This window comes from Lates calcarifer, linkage group LG10 (genome assembly GCF_001640805.2).
Source record: "Lates calcarifer isolate ASB-BC8 linkage group LG10, TLL_Latcal_v3, whole genome shotgun sequence".
NCBI lineage: Eukaryota > Metazoa > Chordata > Actinopteri > Centropomidae > Lates > Lates calcarifer.
Window position 1 is genome coordinate 5,047,374 of NC_066842.1, and position 18,264 is coordinate 5,065,637.

The following is an 18,264-nucleotide window of genomic DNA, read 5'->3' on the forward strand; positions in this document are numbered from 1 at the left end:
CCTGCAAATCCTGCTGTTAGAAAAGATTGGAGGGTCAGCAGTGATATCACACAAGAGTTCTGATTCATTAATTACCACTGATTCAACACACCTGGAGACACTATAAGGGCATGTGGAGACTGTTTAGGACTGTTTAGTAGTTTGGAAAGTTTGAAATGCATCCATAAAATAAAACCTGAGCTGCAGACATCAAAAGAGGAGCAGGCTTGCCAAATATGGCCTGCAAGGCAGATGGCTACTATCACCACCAACCTCGAGGACAGTGCTCAACATGGGTGAAACAGAGTCCAGTCTTGCAGCTGTCGGTGAGTCGAAACTGCTGAGTCACAAGTCAAAAAGTTTAGGATCCATTGGTTTTAGTCTGTAAATCTTTAATTTACAAGCCTTTATGTTTTTATGCAAAATGTTGGGGATCAAGCAGCCAGACACAGGTTTGAGAAAATGGGTTTTATTTTACCCAAAGCATACAAAAATACAAATAAATGAAAATATGCATCCTTAACAACTAAGTGGACCCTTAAAAGAGGTCAAATAAGCAAAAACAGAACAAACAGACCTGACAAAATGAGGCATGAGGGAGACATATATACATATATATATACTATATATATATATATATAGTAGGCAGATCAGACCACTTTAAATGAAAAGGGGAGATGTGACATAGACATTAAGTAAAACTTGATACAAAGAAGCAAAATTCCCCCCATGTTGCTGCAGCTGATGGCGTGGTCCACTTACTGAGCCTTCATATTTAAGTGAGCTCCACCCTCAGCCTCCTCTTTTGCCAGAACCAGGAAGAACAGAACCAGGAAGGCCTGATGCAGTAGACACGGTAACATTTTCTCATGTTCATTGTGTGGCTGTGGATGTGGCCATTACACAAAATGTTAGTCTGCAAAGTAACTACAGCTACCTAGGTGTAGTGGAGTAAATAGTGATCTTTACCCCTGACGTGGCGCAGAAGTGGAAAGTAAAAGTACAGGTTCCTCAAAAGCATACTTAGGTACAGTACAGTACTACGCTGATTTTGAGGCCTACAACTAAACTCCTCACTCACAGAAAAAAAAACACCCAAAGATACTAAACATTAGAAAGATTTTAGATACTCATGAGAAGTTGGGAGATCATTAGGTTCCTCCTCTGGCATCTATGAATGTCTGTATCAAATTTGATGATAAGCTCTTAATGAGATACTTGCTCTGGGAATATGTGTTGAATATATGTTAGTTAAATGGATAACATGTTCAGAAACCTTTTTGACCCTGAAACACTTTCTCAGATTTATTCAATGAATTTCTTAATTGCTACAGAATGTAAACCACCACCATAAGTACAATTTCACTTACTGTTCGAACAGGAATGCCAGGGTAGAAAGGTGAGATGGGCGACCAACCCACACAAAACAGTCACTGTATGTAAAGCTAACACGCGCCACTCTGTCTGGGCACGATGCACTTTTAGATGAGTGGGGTCGAACACGTTGCTACGCCCTCTTACATCCGGCTGCAAACAGAAGTCCCAGTGATTATATGGCCAGCAGGTTTTTATAAACACATCCTATTTACACCTGCTGGCCAAACACACACACAGATTTACATGCCTACGCACACTGCCACATACACATCAGGTTACTGCAGAGGCATGAGCTGCACAAACACACCGCATAGATGCATAAACATTATACATGCACTAGTACACACACTCACACACACAGAGCAGATCTGTTTGCAGTGACTGTAGTGATGAAGGTAGCCGCTGTACAGGCTGATGAAGGAGCTATTTACTGTGTGTTTTTTCACGGCTGAGTTCCACAGGAAGGTAAAAACAAACTAAATGCAAGGTTTGTTCCTGTGGCTCGGAGAGTTCACCTCAAATTTAACTGCTCCAGGGAAAGATGATGTTTCCAGAAAACCAAGAAAAAAAAAACTGATTTTCATATGTTAGGTAATGCACAATGCCAAGAACCCGGTGCTACTGCTTAATATCTAATAGGCTTTGCACACTAGGACAATGAGTTCACAGAGACAGATGATTCCAAGTTTTATTTGGTACAGCACAGTACAAGTATACTGTATGTTCACATCAGGATTCGGGATCTGAACAAAGTCACAACAGAAGTGATGTCTGTGTGCAACGTTACACGTGTTTTGGTTTATCTGTTAATAGATGTTTCAGTTTGTTGAAGAATCAGGAGTTTCACAAACACTGACTTAGACCCATATCTTTATCTAGCTCACTGATTTTCTTCAACTGTTCTCCACATCATCACTCATGTGTTGCCTTCGTGCTGAAATTTGAGCATTTTCTGTCAAAAATTCCAGCAATTTAATTAATTCATTTACTTGTAAACAAAAAAAGAAAAACGTACAAAATACATTTTGCTTTGTGGCGTTGTCAGGCTCACTCATCCACTATAATATTCTGTTGTATGTTTACTGAATTTTGTGTGTCCATGAGACCAGTTTAACTGTGCAAGTGTGTGTAGTTGCTGCTTCAGTGTTTGTGAGTTGTTCTGCGAGAAGTCAGATGTGGACACGAGAATCTGCTCTCAGAGCTGAAGTTAATCTTGACCTTAAAAAGGTCATGGTCAGCATTTTATAACCTCTTCTTACACCTCAACCTCCTTCATCTCCTTTCTTATCTTTTTTTAAATTGCCTGCTTTCACAGCTTCTTTTCCCTACAATCGTGTTATTTCTCAAGTACATTTCCGTCAGTAAGACCCTGTCACGTGAAACACAGCCACAAAGATGTCTAAGGCTTGAATAGAAAATCCAGGTGTGTTGTCTTCTCTACAGCTGGCTGTTAAATCAGTCATGCCCATTTGATAGATAACTCTCGACTGCGACTTAACAGATAAACTAACAAATCAACAAACAGGCTGATGATAAATTAATCAAACAATTAAATTGTCTGCTCTGTGTAAGTTATAGACAGATCCTGCTGTTCAGAGAATTGTGAGAGCATTTACAGTGAGAAACTCATCATTCAGCAAACACTGAATCGCATAAAGGCATGATTCTCACATCAGACGGAGCTGACAGAGGTCATGGATTATTCTTGAGAAGTCACAAATATTAAACCCCAACATAAAAAACTGGAGGTGCATCTTTTGCTACATTAAATGACCCTAATGAGGTGGAGCTCTGCACCATCCTTGAGACCCCTCCTGGCTAAAAAAAAAAAAAAAAAGCCAGCCAGTTCAGAGTCATACACTTGTTAACTCGGTACAGTTTCTTTGTCATGTGTCAGCTACAGATGAGGATTTTTTTTGTTGTTGTTTTATTTTTCTTTTCTTTCTTTTTTTTTAATTATTTATTTTTTTACTGTTTAAGGTGCACTGGATTCAGATGATAAACACAAACGTGACTGAAATCTCCCAAAAGTGCATGAGTGCTGACTATTTCAATCCAGGTTTGTTGCAGTGACTTTAATCACGTCTTGAACTCGGACTTCTATGCATCATCAAATGGAACAGCACAATCATTTCAGTATATCTGATACTGTGGTGGTGTCGCTGCACAGTGGTTCTCAAACCTGAGGTTGTGACAAGATTTAATTTGGGTTTCCTGAAAGATACTTTATGGTTTTTTAAAAATACTTTTATCGCACAAATATATTTAGAATGTATTTTTCCTCTTTTATGCCACATTGAATTACTGAGCCTCAAAGACCCAACGTCACCATTCTCCATATTGTAGAGCGGGAACATGTACTCATTTCTCTAATTTAAGGAGTCACAACCAAATAGCTTGAGAATCACTGTCTTGGCCTACAATGTAAGAAACAGTTTTTTTCCACCAGTCTGAAGCACACAGTTGTAATCTAAGACAAAATAAAAGAAATGAAAAATGCTAAGAAACACAGATCTAGAAAAATATCCTAAAAAAAATAGCAAAAGTCTATGTAACAATGTGTTTGACTTCAGAGAATCCAGCTGCAATCGAAAACACTTTTATTGGACTGTTTTGGACTTTGCGTGTCACCCTTTCATCGCTGTTACAACAGATTTTAATCTTACCTTACTTTGTGTGCAGTGCTGGCAACTGATTGCAGAAAATTTCAACTTGGGCACTGAGATACTTACTTCCAAATACAGGATCACAGCTATAAATTAGATGCTATAAATACATAGAGGAACTTCCTTCAGAAGGTGCAGAGTGACACTCAAGCATCCAAAATGTCAGTCAATTACACTATCACTGTCTAAATGTGCTTTAGTATGTGTATACATGAGAGGGGAATGCTATCTTTTTGGTCAGGCATTTGCATTGGTGTCCATGCTTCTTGACAAGAGGGGTCCTTTGTGGCTCTCTGTTGTATGTCCTTTCAGTCCTGCTCAGAGCAACTTCCTCTGTTCCCGTTGGCTGCTGAACCCTTTACTTCTCCTCCTGAGGGATCTTTTGTGTAGCCTGTTACTGTTGGTGCCGGCTGAGGGAGAAAAGGTACGCATACTGATGACATCATGAAAAGTGGCCAAAGGACTTATAAATTACCCTGAGGTGAGTGGTGTGGCTAAAGGACCTATTTCAGGAGCTGCCATGGGCTCTACATCAGTGTACTGTTGAAATGTTAGCTCTGCAGGAGCTGGTTTTTCTGTCTACAAAGTATTACCTCTGCCTCAGTGATACTGAGTGTCACATGTTTTACAATTACATAACATCATTACAATGTCTTGTTTTGTTAATTGTTTTGTCTTATTATTTCACATTGTATGTGGTCTTACTTTGTTTTGGTTTTTGGTTAAACCTGCAAAGTTCAGCTGTAATGTGACTTACACTTGCATGCTGTTGTTTTATGATATAAAAACCATTGTTTCATATTGCAGCATTTCCCTGTAAGCTCACCTTCTGTACATTCCACCTGTGGTTCCCCCCACTGTCCGTCTGGCATACAGCGTATGACCGGCAGGTGGCGCTGTGTGTAGCCTGCATCACACTGGTAGCGGACTATAGAGTTGACAGGGTAGCGCTCTCTGCTGCTGCCCATTGGTCGGGCATGTTCCACCTCAGGGGGAGCGCCACACATGACTGAAATGTCAAGTGACAGTTGGTGGTTACAAAGCCTTGTCTTGATAGAGGTTTATGGTTCATTTTTGTCCCGCAACCCCACTTAAGATCTTTCAAGAATTCTGACTTCTTGGCCAGACGTGTACTTTAACCTAGTGAGCCTACCTGGTCCAGTCTTGCAGGTGAAGGGAAGGTGGTAGTTGCAGGGCACATCATTCCACTGTCCGCCCTCATGCCAGATCATCACCACACAATCCTCCTCAGAGTTGAAGTAGTTATCCGGCTGGTTGGGCCTCCAGTTCTCAAAGGTCTGAGCAGTTAATTATACATTATTAACTACAATATTCATTAAGCCGCTGACGTAAAAAGTAAAAACTGGTAATTCTACAATGTAGTAGTAGTAGCACCAGCTTGACCTCCTGAGTACACAGTTGAATAGACTGTGGCCAACAATCTCCAACCAAACTCACCAGAGGACTTCTGTCTGTCCAGCGGAACTCATTCTGCACATCTTTGTCATTGAGTCCAATCCACTGGTAATCCTGACCATTGGCTGTATTGCAAAGAGAAAGATATCTTTGCTTTGAAACAACTGAGACTAAAGCTAAACTAAAAAGTAATCTTTCAAAAACCAGAACTCATGTAAAACATTTTCATCAATTTAGAAAAAAATATCCTTGTATATCTTTTGCACAGAAGTTGACCTATTGTGCTACTGTTACTAAGAAGCATCAGGCATTCAGTAATGCTCTATCTCTGTCTGTAATGTTATCAGTTCTTCAACCATCTAAATCTAAAATCTGACTAAACAAATTTTCATCAAAAGACTAAAACTAAATCACAATCATGTATCAATATTAACACTGTAATTTAGTTTTTATCAGCAATCAAACAGCTACTTACAGTTGACAAACTGCTGCTCCTCCTGGGAGCTGATGCTGACCAGGTGAGCATTGAGCTCCTGACAGCGTTGCTCAGCATCAGACCAGGTGTATCTCTCCGCAAAGTGAAGGTAGCAGTTGCCCATGAACTCAAGCCAGCCCTCAGCACAGCCCTGCACCGCTACGTACACAAACATACACATCAAAACACATTTGGACAAAAACACAAGTTTCAATAAAAGGTGGACTTAGCAGTTTTGCAGTGACGTGGTCTAAAAAACCCAGTGCGCTGTGTGTTGTAGTTTGGTGACTCACGTGTTGAGCAGTCTTCACCAGTGAAGCCGTTGGGACACTGACATACAGCGAGCTCTCCCTGCACAGAACAGGATCCTGATCCACAAGGGTTCGGATCACAAGGGTCTGCGGAGGCTGACAGCTAGAGAGAGAAACGCTTGAAAATAATACTTTGTTCAGTTTATCATGAATCAGTGTGATAGCAAGTAAACGCCTAAACCACATACCTTCTACTACCTCAGGCTTCTCCACGACAGAGGGGGTTGCTAATGACACTGATGGTGCTGTGGTTGGGCTGGTGTAGGCTGTGTCGGGAGTCACAACATGAACTGTGTGGCCTTCCTGTTCATCCTCCCCAAGTCCAGATTGACCAAGACTGGCTAAGTACTCTGAGTAGGTCATGGTAGATCCAGGCGGCAGGGTGACAGAAAGTTTTTCAATGAGGGGTTTATCATGAGGGGCTCCGCTCCCAGAGAGAAGCAAGCTTTGCTCCAAAGTGCCACTGAATTCATGGTGGATGCCTGACCCACTTCCTGCTCCACTCACCTCCACCACCCCCCGACCCTGCTCAGGGTGGCGTACCAGTGGTGGCATGGTCACTTCAATCATCTCATCATCTGTTACATAGATGACATCGCCACGTTGCTGGAAAGAATCTCCAGAAGCAGAGCCGCTGCCCGAAACACCAGATGGAAAACCACTGGGGAAGCCACTGTGGAATCCAGATCCAAAAGGACGATATCCGGACACCTCCTGCTCACCAGATGGCTGAACTGACAGGTCAATGGCACTGTGGTCGACAAATGAGATGCCAGAAAACTCACCAGAACCTGACCCTGACAGAATTCCTGATCCAGATGCACTTAATTCGATTGACTCAATGCCTTCCTTGTCTAACAACTGCTCATCAGGTTTGTGGGTTTTCGACACCTCCACCATCTTTCCGTCCACCATGATGATGATCAAGTCTCCACTGCTACCACTGATGTCCCCACTTCCGCTGATAAAACCTGATCCTGATACCTCAAAGCCAGAATGTCGTCCATCAATCCCCTCCCCAGATCCAGAAGCGCTACCCTGGTCTCCAGATGTGAGGATGACAGCACTTCCTCCCTCTGCCTCCTGGGGACCTCCAGAAGCAGACTGGTCTCCGGAGAAGATGTCAATGTGTCCACTGTAGGTGATGTCCTGTCCTGAGCCAGAGATGTCACCACTGGTACTGGAGACGCCAGACTCTCCTGAGATCTCCCCGCTGGCTGAATGATCGGCTGAACCAGAGCCTGACACGTCAACAGGGACTGGGGGTAAAGTGGGTATCACTGAGGGAAACATTCAGAATTAGGACAAAAAATAAATTAGATGCTATACTTGTTATATATTGTCTGGCAAAGTGAAATATTTTGTTTACTTCATTTGAAATTATTGGTACCACCTTTTAATAAATGCTTTTTTACAACCTGGCAACCCAAAAGTTGTTCTCGTTAATTCTATATAAGTGATCTATAAAAAAAAATTTAGTAAATGATTAATTGTGACTCATAACCCTTTTAAAGAGGTGTTCTTAGAAAGTGGTAATAATGTAATTAACTAATCATTTATTATTGTGGCCACTTTTCATTCATCAATTTTCATTCACACAGGTGTTGCGGTCTTACCTGTGGGAGTAACTTCCTGTTTTGTGATCGTCGTCTTGTTGATAAAAACTTCAGTAATGTTTACACTGATTTCAGTTTCATTGTAGACTACAGTAGTTTCAACTAAAACACACAAACAAAACAACAGAGGATATTTAGTAGACTGAGAAACCTCTTTATGTCAGTGATAATTTTGAATAACAAACAAATGACATGGGCCATTTTACAACAATATTTAGAGCAAATATTACAGCTGTAAAACCAAACTATTAATAACTAAATATAACAGGTTTTATGCATCTGTCTTACCAGTGGGAGCAACTTGATCAACTGTGGTGATTGTTTTATTGATAACCTCTTCTGTCACTATTGTCAGATTCACACTGGTTTCATTTTCAATGTGAACAACTGGAATCTCAGCTGGAAAAAGAGGAAATGACAAAATTAGAAAACATATTCGTTAAACCAGAATGTATAGGAACACTGGGAAGCTAATATGTATACCAATATCAATATCAGAACAACGTACATCATTGTATCACCTTGAAAACTGGATGTACCTACAGTTAGAAATGCGAGGGCATTTTGAACTCAGTAGCAGAAATCATGTAGCATCAAGTCATTAAACGCTTCTCTATTTCACTTTGAATATAAATTAATCCTTTCCAACCTTTGAAACAGTACGCGTCATAGCGTGAGTGCTCATCCGGGAATCCTGTCTGGTTGGGGTAGGCGTAGATGATGTGAACCCCCACCTGGCCGCCTCCACAGTGGGACCTGGGGGTTGTGATGGGGTAACGGACACTGCGGTCCATCAGCCAGCCTGGACGGCACTTGTCAAGTCCCTGGTTCCAGGCAGCGTACAGCTGCCCGGGGGTGGCCAGGGTGGTGTTCAGGTTCTGACAGTGCTGCACAGCCTCCTCGTAGGAAAAGCTGTCATAGTCACTGGTGAAGAAGACCTCACCTGAGCATCAGAAGAGCTCAAACAGGTCAGATACAGTAGATACATACAGAGATAAAAAATTTGTTATAAATTCTAGTAATTTGTTTGCTTTAGGGTGTGAGATGGTTCATGCTGCTCACCTTGGAGACGTTCCACGTAACAAAATACATCGTAACGTTCGCTGGCTGGTCTCAGGCCGTAAGACCTGACTCCTGGAAGGTGTGGCAGATTACCTGCACAGTTATCTCTGGGTGACACGATTGGATACCTGATCATGAAAGAGGATGATGGTACAACATATTAAGGCTTTGTTTTGCTGCATTCAATATGCAAAATGACGATTTCTAACCAGTGTTCTTGATATTATTCCCTACAGTTTTATATAATGACAAATCAGTCTATCCTACACATTCCTCTGACTCACCTGACAGTCTGGTCACGGAGCCAGCCGGCGTCACATTGATGCAGGCCTTTCTCAAAGGCTGCTTGCAGCTGCTGGGGGCTGGCAATGACCGCTCCAATACTCTTGCAGGCCTGCTGAGCCTCCAGAAAGGTCAGAGTGTACCGACCAGTGATGGGTCGGTAGTGGAAGACCACACCTGGGAAAAGAGAAGGAAGGAAGGAAGTAAGAAAGTGTTTACTTGTTTTGTCTTGGAGTGATTTATTTTTCTTTTTGCTAACCCTAGGTGGTTTAGTTTTATTTATTCATAGTTTGAACACTTCATTTATTGGACGCCCTCAACATCAAGTTAGCCAGGAGAGGCCAATAAATGAGCTGCAGGCATGCATGAGAGGATTTTGTGGAAGTGGTAGTATTCCAGCAAGTTTTTTGAATATCTAACTGGAATATATCAACATGGCTGTCCCGTTCAGAAGAGAAACAAATGTATATTTTGTTGTGACAACTTACCTGTGGGCGCCATGGCGGTATCGATGCCTATCAGATCGAGTCCAGGCTCACGCACAACAGGAGTCACTCTAGTGTATGTGTCTGTCACACTGGGTGGGACGGGCAGTGGGGAGAGGGTGTCCACGTCTCCACCCCTGATCTCTTCACCCCCAGGTGAGGGAGTGATTTCTGGGTACACCCCGGGAGCTGGTGTCATGCGGATGATGTCTGGGAAAGGGGTGGTCCTCGCAGGTACAACATCTTCATCCTCACCAGCTGTGGAAATCAGATTAACACAGCCTTATAGTCAGCCTTAAAGGAGAAATACACCCTAAAATAACCCTTACCAAAGAGCTATTTTATCAATCTCAACTCTCCCAGAAGGAATTACCTTGGAAGCAGATAGCATCGTACTGAGAGTCTGGGTAGGGGTATCCTGTCTGGTTGGGGAACAAGTAGACTGTTCTCACTCCCAGAAGCCCCCCTCCACACTGAGGCCTGGCGATGTTAATGGGGTAACGCACGCTCCTGTCTGCCAGCCAGCCAGCGTTACACACATCCATGCCGGCCTTCCAGGCCAGGTAAAGTTCTCCGGTGGTAGCGAGCCGGGCGCCGAGTTTGGCACACTGATCTCCTGCTTCGTAGAAAGTAAACTTCTCTACAGATGTGGAGTAGAAGACTCTGCCTGGGAGGAGAGAGGAGGGAGACAAACACATTGGCATGACAGGAAACAGTTTCATGTGGGTAAGGTAGCTTTTGTTGCTGCTCTTGTTAGCTGAGTGTACCTGACATCTTCTCAGCAAAACAGTACACGTCGTAGGTCTCGTTGGCGTCTCTCACTCCATAGGTTCTCACGCCTGGGAAGGTCTCCTTGTCTCCATAGCAACGCTCCCGTGGCTCATGGATGGGGTACCTTGAGTGATCAAGAGAGAGGTTTTTTAGAAAAACTCTGTAACAACATCAGTTTTTTGGAGTTATTTATTGTAAGTCTGTTGGCATGGTGCAAGACATTCATTCAACAAAGAAGTTCCTCAGTTTGAATGTATTATCTGGCCCTTTTTGTGAGGACTTGTGTCTTTCCACTGGCCAATAACATGCTGAAACTGGAAACTAAATTCCCTGTGGGTGTGAGAGTGAGTTTCCTTGATTGCAACCTGTCCACAGTGACCCTGAATAAATCAGGAGACAAGAAGTTGGATGGCTGGATGGATGAAATCTACCTAACAGTTTGATCAGAGAGCCAACCGGCATCACACTGATGGTATCCATCGTCGTAGGCAGCCTGGAGCTGGGCTGGAGTGGCAATGGTGGCGCTGTTCTGGATACAGGCTGCCTTGGCCTTCTCAAACGTCAGGGTGTAGCGGGTGGAGATGGCTCGGTAGTGGAAGACAATACCTGTGAGATACAGAAAGTATTGAAAGTGATGTTTTGTTTTGTATTAAACTACTGAATAACATTGTTTATGCTTCTGTAGCGTACCCTGAACCTGGATGTCCACTGAGTCGTAGTTATCCTCGATGCCGAGCATCACCTCGCAGCGGTAGGTGCCAGAATCTTTGGACCTCAGCTCTGTTATCTCCATGGTGGCATCAGTGGGCACCAGGGGGTAGTTGACCATCGTCACTCTGTCCAAATACTCTGTGTCCACCTGAACTTTCCCCTCTGACGCCACTAGGATGGTGGAGACTTTCTCCTTGGTGACATAGGACCATTTGATGCGATGAGAGAGGGGGGCGATGGTCGGGGCTCCGGGGTCGTTGGCGGTGTTGTCCTGGAAGTAACACGGTACCACTACCTTGCCTCCAAGCAGAGGCCGGAGAGGCATCTCCATAGGGATGCTGACACGCAATGTGCCATCCAAGTCTGGGGAAGAGGTTGATTTTGAAGAGGTTGATTTTGTTAGTAGTTGTTTGTAGTTTTCTATTTGTTGTTGTTGTTTTGGCAAAATCTCTTGCAGTCTTATGAGCTACAAACTATAGCATTGTAAAATGTTTGATGGACTAAGTTTTGCTAGAGTTTTTCGGTGGTGACAGAAGGGACAGGAGCTTGTTCAGTGCTTAGGTTAGGCTTAAGTTCAGGTTCAAGACTCATCAGCACATGTACAAAAGGAGCCAGGGAAAATATTTACTCCAAAAACTTGTTAATCACTTTTCCAGGAGAATATTATATCTCTTATGTCCAAGAATGTAATTTTACAATATTAAAATGATTAAAAATAGACAAAAAAGATAGAAGCAAACTCTAAATATGAGGGCAAAAGGGCAAAGAAAGGCTACTTTGGCTAATACATCAGCTGCATATTTAATTTCTTTTGATCAGATAGTGGGTTACACAAGATAAGAAGACAGGACTAATGAATATGAGCATGATACAGCTTAATATTAGTGCTGATGTACTTTTGCACACTCACCATCGTGATCTTCAAATGATATTGTTGCTGTTATGAGGGGCAAGGACACACACAGCAGAAGCAAGGGGGTCATCGTTACCTGGAAAATACACAACAGTAGAATAAAGTTTGAGTTGACAAGATATTCAGTTATGAAAAGGGACAGGCAGGCTGAGAGCCATTTTAATGTTTATATAGTAATATTTAGTCTTTAGTGATCACAAGTTGGTTAAAATTACCACAAAGTATAAACAGTGAGTGTAAAACTATACAAACTTTCTAAATCCTCTTTACCAGAACTGCTCAGTGAATGAACAGTGAAGTAAGTGTTAGACTGAATGAGTGGTTTTATTTGTTGTAATTTCCTCTAACTCTGTATGCCACTGTGTTTTTTTCCTTAACTCCTGTACCCTTACATTCATATTCCCCGTTATCCAGGATATACAGTGCATCGGTTATTACGTCAACCTCGTTAGCTAAAATGGAAATAGGACGTCAAGAACCTCTAGTATCATTTGGAAATGCCGAACGTGCTCACTGAGAAATGAAAGCCCCTCTGTCTCTGGGAACAGGAAATGTCTTTGGTGCTAAAATAAGTTCAGACAGAGAAAGGGAGAAGTATGATTCATTCATCTCAAATGCTTTTCCATTTGTTAAGACTAATGAAGAAATGAACATTGAAGTGAGACTTTTTTTCCAGCTTACTAACTGTCCTTTCAGTGTTTCTCTGAATGTGCACAGTGTGTTTGTTTGTCTCTTTGTCTGTGTCATGCAGGGAAATGCTAAGGATGCCTCTCAAAAATAGTAAAACCTGCTCTGAAATTGAAATCCCTTTGCCTTTTTTAGACATGTTAGCTGTGTGGCTCTAGAGATGCTGGTCTGTCACTGAAATAGTTTCAAAACTATTGCATGAATTGCTGTGCTGTTACGTACAGATATCTATGGTGTCCAGAGTATGAATCCTAATGACTGTAGTGATCCCCTTACTTTTCTTTATCTGCATCATTAGGAAAGTCTGTCCAATTATATATTTTATGACCAAATATCTGAAAAAGTAATGACATTTCCACCAGTCACAGCTGTGTTTTATGTTTAGTGCAAATTAGCAAATTACTAAGCTATGTTGTCAAGGACCACCTGTTAGCATTTAGCTCCAGTCACCACTGTGCCTATGTACAGCATCAAAAAGATGCTAATATAGGGGGAGGGTATCAATGAGCCCAGGGTCCTATATTCCCCCATTTCAGTAACACACATTAACAGAGTGTCCAAGTCAAATTTGACCCAGTTCAAGTAAAAAAAATCAGAAATATGATCTTTTTTTATTGGAACAGTGCTTCAAAACAGCGACATAAAACCAAAAACTCAACCCTAACCCATCTGATAAGTTCACTCAAGCGTAGGCCTGTTATATTGAGAGCCATACAGCACTGCTGGAGAACCCCTTTAACAAGTTCAGTTCCAGTTATGTTCTACATAGAGCTGGGGAACCAGGACACTGGGAGAACATGTATGCAGAACTAGGGAACATATGACCCTTAGTCATGTTCTCATTATGTGCCATATAAATCTGGGAAACACGGGACTCTACAAGCATAGGAATGACTCCCTAAAAAGAAAATGTAGCCCTTATCATCTAAATGCTGTCACTGAGGGATTTCCTACACTGTCAAGAATAATTTGTCCATAAATCTGATTTATTATTAGCAACAGCGACTTCAAACGAAAAACATGAGTTTCAGTATCACAAACCCACATCTGTCAAACCCTGATTACTGCATTGCTTATTTCCTCTCAACTTTCCATTGCTGTGACGTGCAGCACGGTCAAACATACGAAACCGTTGCGAGTCCCAACTGAACCCTCATTGTGCTGCGTTCACAAGACCTGGGACGGGCTGCAGAGCGCTCCCAGTTCATTCCAGCCGCAGCCACAGAGAGACATTTACAATCTATAAACCTAAAGCTCACAGTCACAAAGCGTTTGCAGTGGCTGAACTGAGGTTGACAGCCTGGTGGTAAAAGGCCAAAGGAGGAATGTAGTGGCCCCTCAAGTTCAGCACTAAAAACACCATCTCATATACTGTATTTACCACACATCAATCAATCAGTCAAACTTTATTTGTATAGCACCTTTCATACAGGTTGGTGCAGCTCAAAGTGCTTTGCAAATGACTGACAAGCTGATAATATGGATACAAGCTGATATCCACATGGTAGAAATGCATGATAACTTTGCACAGATCTATTCATGTCTGTGTCTGTACTACAAATGAATGGGTGTGTGTGTGTGTGGGCTGCTAACATTCTCAGAGTTCCACAGATCCAGGGCAGTACAGTAGGACTAATATTTGCCCTGCTGTCTAAGATCTGCCTGAGAGTGAATGTTGGCCCAGTTTGGGCGGAAACACAAAATACCACACAGTATGTGTAGACAGATGGAGAAATCCACCCTAGAATAATCACACACTGTTATGCTTTTATTATCAACCTGTGATATTCAGTCCACCCTTCTTCACAATGACGTTTTGTAACTCACCTATGTTTTGTTATTTTTCGTATTGTCGACTTTTGGGAGAGATTCCTGACTTTTTGCCTTTTCTCACTTATTTCATTTATTCTCAGTCATTCCTGACTTTTCCATGATTACCCCTGATTTTTTTTTTAGGTTTTTTGAACAATGTCGGGCTTATTCTCAATTTTTACCAACTTTTCCACATTTCTGTTTTCCCCAAATTACTTTCCAACAAAATCCTCCCCTGCACTTCTCCTTTAAGACACTGCCTATGGATGTGCTGCAATAATAAAAGCAATGTCTTACAGCATGTCTCTTTAGTGGGATTTTCTGGGCTAAATCAGTATCTCTGCATCTTCAGTGATGGATTTATTTTTGGAAGATTGTTGAAGGTTTGTGCAAAATGTTGAGTCAAGAATGAAGCCTTTTTAAGTGATATACACTTTCTTATTATCCTTCTTTTCTTTATCTTTCTTTGTGCAAAAATGAAACTGTATTTAAAAAAGGCTCACAATCAACCAATATGATGCAAGGCCTGCAATAGCAAGGTGTAAAGCCCCTGATTTAAGTGTTCACCTTGCTGCACCCTTCTGACCACACCCCACCACAACCATCAGTGATGCTGGGTGTCAAGGTACAATAGACTTTTAACCAGTAAGTGCAGTGAAACACTGCTTTCATAGCCTGGTATTAATTACTCTTTTTGCAACATAAGTTGAAATGTGTATTTTTTCTTGTGTGTTCTTGTGATAAAGGCTTAAATCAGAAAAAGGTCATTCATTAACTCTACATTTTTCTTTTCCCTGAAAGCACTGAGCCATAAATTTTTGCAGTCAAGGTGGGCCTCCCAAAAAATGAATAAAGACAGCAATAAGGAGCCAGCAATCACACTCTGCTCACACTCTCATAATGCATGAACACAGAGAACGCCAGCAAAACCCTTCCCCCATTTCTCTAACCACGCCAACCAAAACCTCCTTATTGCCTTCTGTCCGATCATTGAGCAGTATCCTCGGCTCTCTTTAATGCATCATTTAAACTGTGGCCACTTCATAATGTGCATCAGCATTTGCGAGCGAGCCATGCCAGGACAGGTCAAGCCAATCAACCCCCTCTCCACAGTGTGCCCATTCAGTCGGTGGGGTGGCTGCTGCTCCCCTGTTCAGCCACTGTGGTATGTTCCGCTCCCAGCTGAGGTGGAGGGCAATAAGGCCTCGGTCTGTTCCAGCAACGGACAGGGACAGGGGCAGGGTCTTGGGGAATGCAATCCTGCCAAGGTAAACACAAGGCAGGCATCCAGGGGAGGGCCACCAGCCCCCCCTTCCCCTCCCCCCGCCCTTCACCACCTCACCACCTTCCCCCTCCACCCACTCTCCTCCAACCCTCTAGAGTCCCTGAGCAGCAGAACAGAGTCGACATTGATAGGCACACACACACACAAACACTCATAGATCACAGGAGGGGATGTGTGGGAGCGCACGTCCAATGCCCCTGCTAAAGAAAACGCATGAGAGTGTGTGTGCATATGTCAGTACTGACACATACTGTAAGGTCTGTGTTTGAGAACACACACAGACTCTTGTACAGTGAGATGGGTGGAGGGAGAGAAAAATCATATCCACAGGTGCTTATGAGTGCATTAGTACATGCCTTCATACTCTGTCTGAGATCAAAGACATTCTTCAGCAGTATGTGCCCATGAGTCAAATAAGTGTATCAAATATATAAACAAGCAGGCTGATGGCGATAACTAAATAAGGCTATTTAAGGTCTTGAGTTTGAGTTTATTCGAAATAGCAGTAAAAAAAATGTGGGGATATTTGCCACTGAGCCATTGGCGATTGTTTTTTCATTTCCAACACCTGAGAATTACAATTCACAACATGCGCTCACACAGCCTGATGTTACCATAGTAACAGGACGTCACGCTTTGACATCTTATATTGCATTGTTTTCCCAAAAATCAAACACTGTTTTGTACCTCTCAGCTGCTCCACGCAGAATTCAAACTTGATTTAAGCCCATTTAAGGTCTCCAGTATGGAAACCATATAAGTCGGAGCTTGAGAATATATTGATTGTATATCCAACATTATTGTCAATATATTCTTACATTAAATAGCTGTAATCATACTCAGCTCAGTCATAAAGTCATTTGTGAGGCTGTTGCACATCTTAGTATTTTAGTCTGAGAGTTGCCTGGGGTCTACATTGTTGTTGGATCCCCACAAGGGGTTGAATAATTTATCTGAGGGGTCGTGAGATGATTACACAAAAGGAAAGCAGAATTAAATTTAAAAAACAAATAAACCCACATTTTTGCTATACAAAATTATTTTGTATAATCTTTTAATCACTGGATAATTGGACCTTGCCACACCTTTAAAAAAGCAAAACCCTTTGCTCTTTGGTTAAAGTGGTCGAAATTTGTGGACTAGTGAACATTGCTTCATTTTAAGGTGTCATAAACCATAAGTGTTGGGAACCACTGATCTAACTGATCAATAAATGTGTAAAAATGATCAAATGAGTGAAAAGAGAGCAACTTTATGACACAGTCCACTGAGTACTGGCATCAGCTCATCAGAAAACTAGTACAGAGTAAACTTGATGATTTAGTAATGAGATGCAGTCTCATACATCTCCATCCACAGAAGCCAGAAATCCAGAATGCAAACTGACCATATAAATATGATTTATTTCCATACTCCACATTGACTTTTAACAATTTTCTGCTCTGCTGTTAAAACTCTTATTTTAGCCACATTATGACACCTTTGAAATCACTATGGACAAGTGCTAAACCAACAAATTAAACATCAACAGACTGACAGTAGTTAGTTATAAAACTGATTCCATAAAGCAGAAGCTGATTCCATAAATAACTCATGAAAGTCAACTCGGCAAAACTCAGAAACCATATCAGCCTTCCAGCAAATGAATCACAAAACTCCCACGACATAATGACCACAAAAACTGACTTAAATACTAAGAATCAATTCACATTTTTATGACCCGTTTTATCAATTGTGAGCTCTGGTAGTTAACAGTTAACTTCTCGGAAGAACAGAGCTGACTTGATGTCGAAAAAGAAACTTCCAAAAGTTACCTTTGGTTTGACATCTGAGTACCTGAATCAATACCTGTGACCCGAGCAGAGGATGAAGTCAGAGTCAGAGTATCCCCTAAAACCCTTTCACAGTATTCCTTGTCAGAGACTCCAGTGGTGAGTTGCAAACGTACCGTTGATGCTCCAAAGCTCCCAGTGCCAGCGACTCCAGGGGCCTCTTGCTCCTGCCTGTGTAGGAGAGCAGAAAGAAGCTTTATTCAAACTCTACCACACATTTAGATGTTGGAAAGAGAGAGGGAGAGGGAGGGAAAGGGAGGAAGATAGAGAGAGAGAGAGAGTGAAAGAGATGTGGTCCTCTCCAGGCAGTTGGTGAGGTCATACTAACAGCCATGAATATCAAAACTGAAACATGAGAATCAGACAAAATCTGAAGCCAAAGAAAGGATCAAATTATCACATTGTTTCTGCAGTTATTGGTTTGTTTGAAGGTTATTGCTGCAATGACACTATAAACACAGCAGACAAATATAGTTCCAAAACTTTCATGAGTAGATATGTATGTTTAAAATAACCTGACAAATAGTGATAAAACCATTGAAACTTGGTTTTATGAAATTATAGAATTAAAGTTGAAACTTCAT

The 18,264-nt window shown here is 42.0% G+C and overlaps 1 protein-coding gene and 1 long non-coding RNA gene across 3 annotated transcripts; one reads left to right on the top strand and one right to left on the bottom strand.

Annotated features, from left to right (window-relative positions):
* Positions 1–735: 735 nt before the first annotated feature.
* Positions 736–6,954, top strand: LOC108889284 (uncharacterized). Its single transcript, XR_001961952.2, has 4 exons — positions 736–835; positions 3,337–3,415; positions 4,335–4,503; positions 6,814–6,954. It is a non-coding gene; the product is annotated as an uncharacterized LOC108889284 (long non-coding RNA).
* acanb (aggrecan b) lies at positions 2,031–17,912 on the bottom strand. 2 transcript variants are annotated; one of them, XM_051073173.1, is made up of 19 exons: positions 17,797–17,912; positions 12,062–12,140; positions 11,131–11,514; positions 10,872–11,046; positions 10,437–10,564; positions 10,043–10,336; positions 9,673–9,927; positions 9,187–9,361; positions 8,903–9,030; positions 8,490–8,783; positions 8,129–8,239; positions 7,841–7,942; positions 6,413–7,483; positions 6,207–6,320; positions 5,914–6,072; positions 5,481–5,563; positions 5,176–5,320; positions 4,849–5,031; positions 2,031–4,432 (listed from the first exon to the last, which is right to left on the bottom strand). In XM_051073173.1, exons 2-19 carry the CDS (start codon positions 12,132–12,134, stop codon positions 4,341–4,343), a joined length of 3,966 nt encoding a protein of 1,321 aa, XP_050929130.1. In that variant the 5' UTR covers positions 12,135–12,140; positions 17,797–17,912; the 3' UTR covers positions 2,031–4,340. The 2 variants fall into 2 exon arrangements, with proteins under 2 accessions (XP_050929130.1, XP_018541174.1); XM_018685658.2 differs by having other exon boundaries at positions 6,413–7,504.
* Between the last annotated feature and the right edge of the window lie 352 nt (positions 17,913–18,264).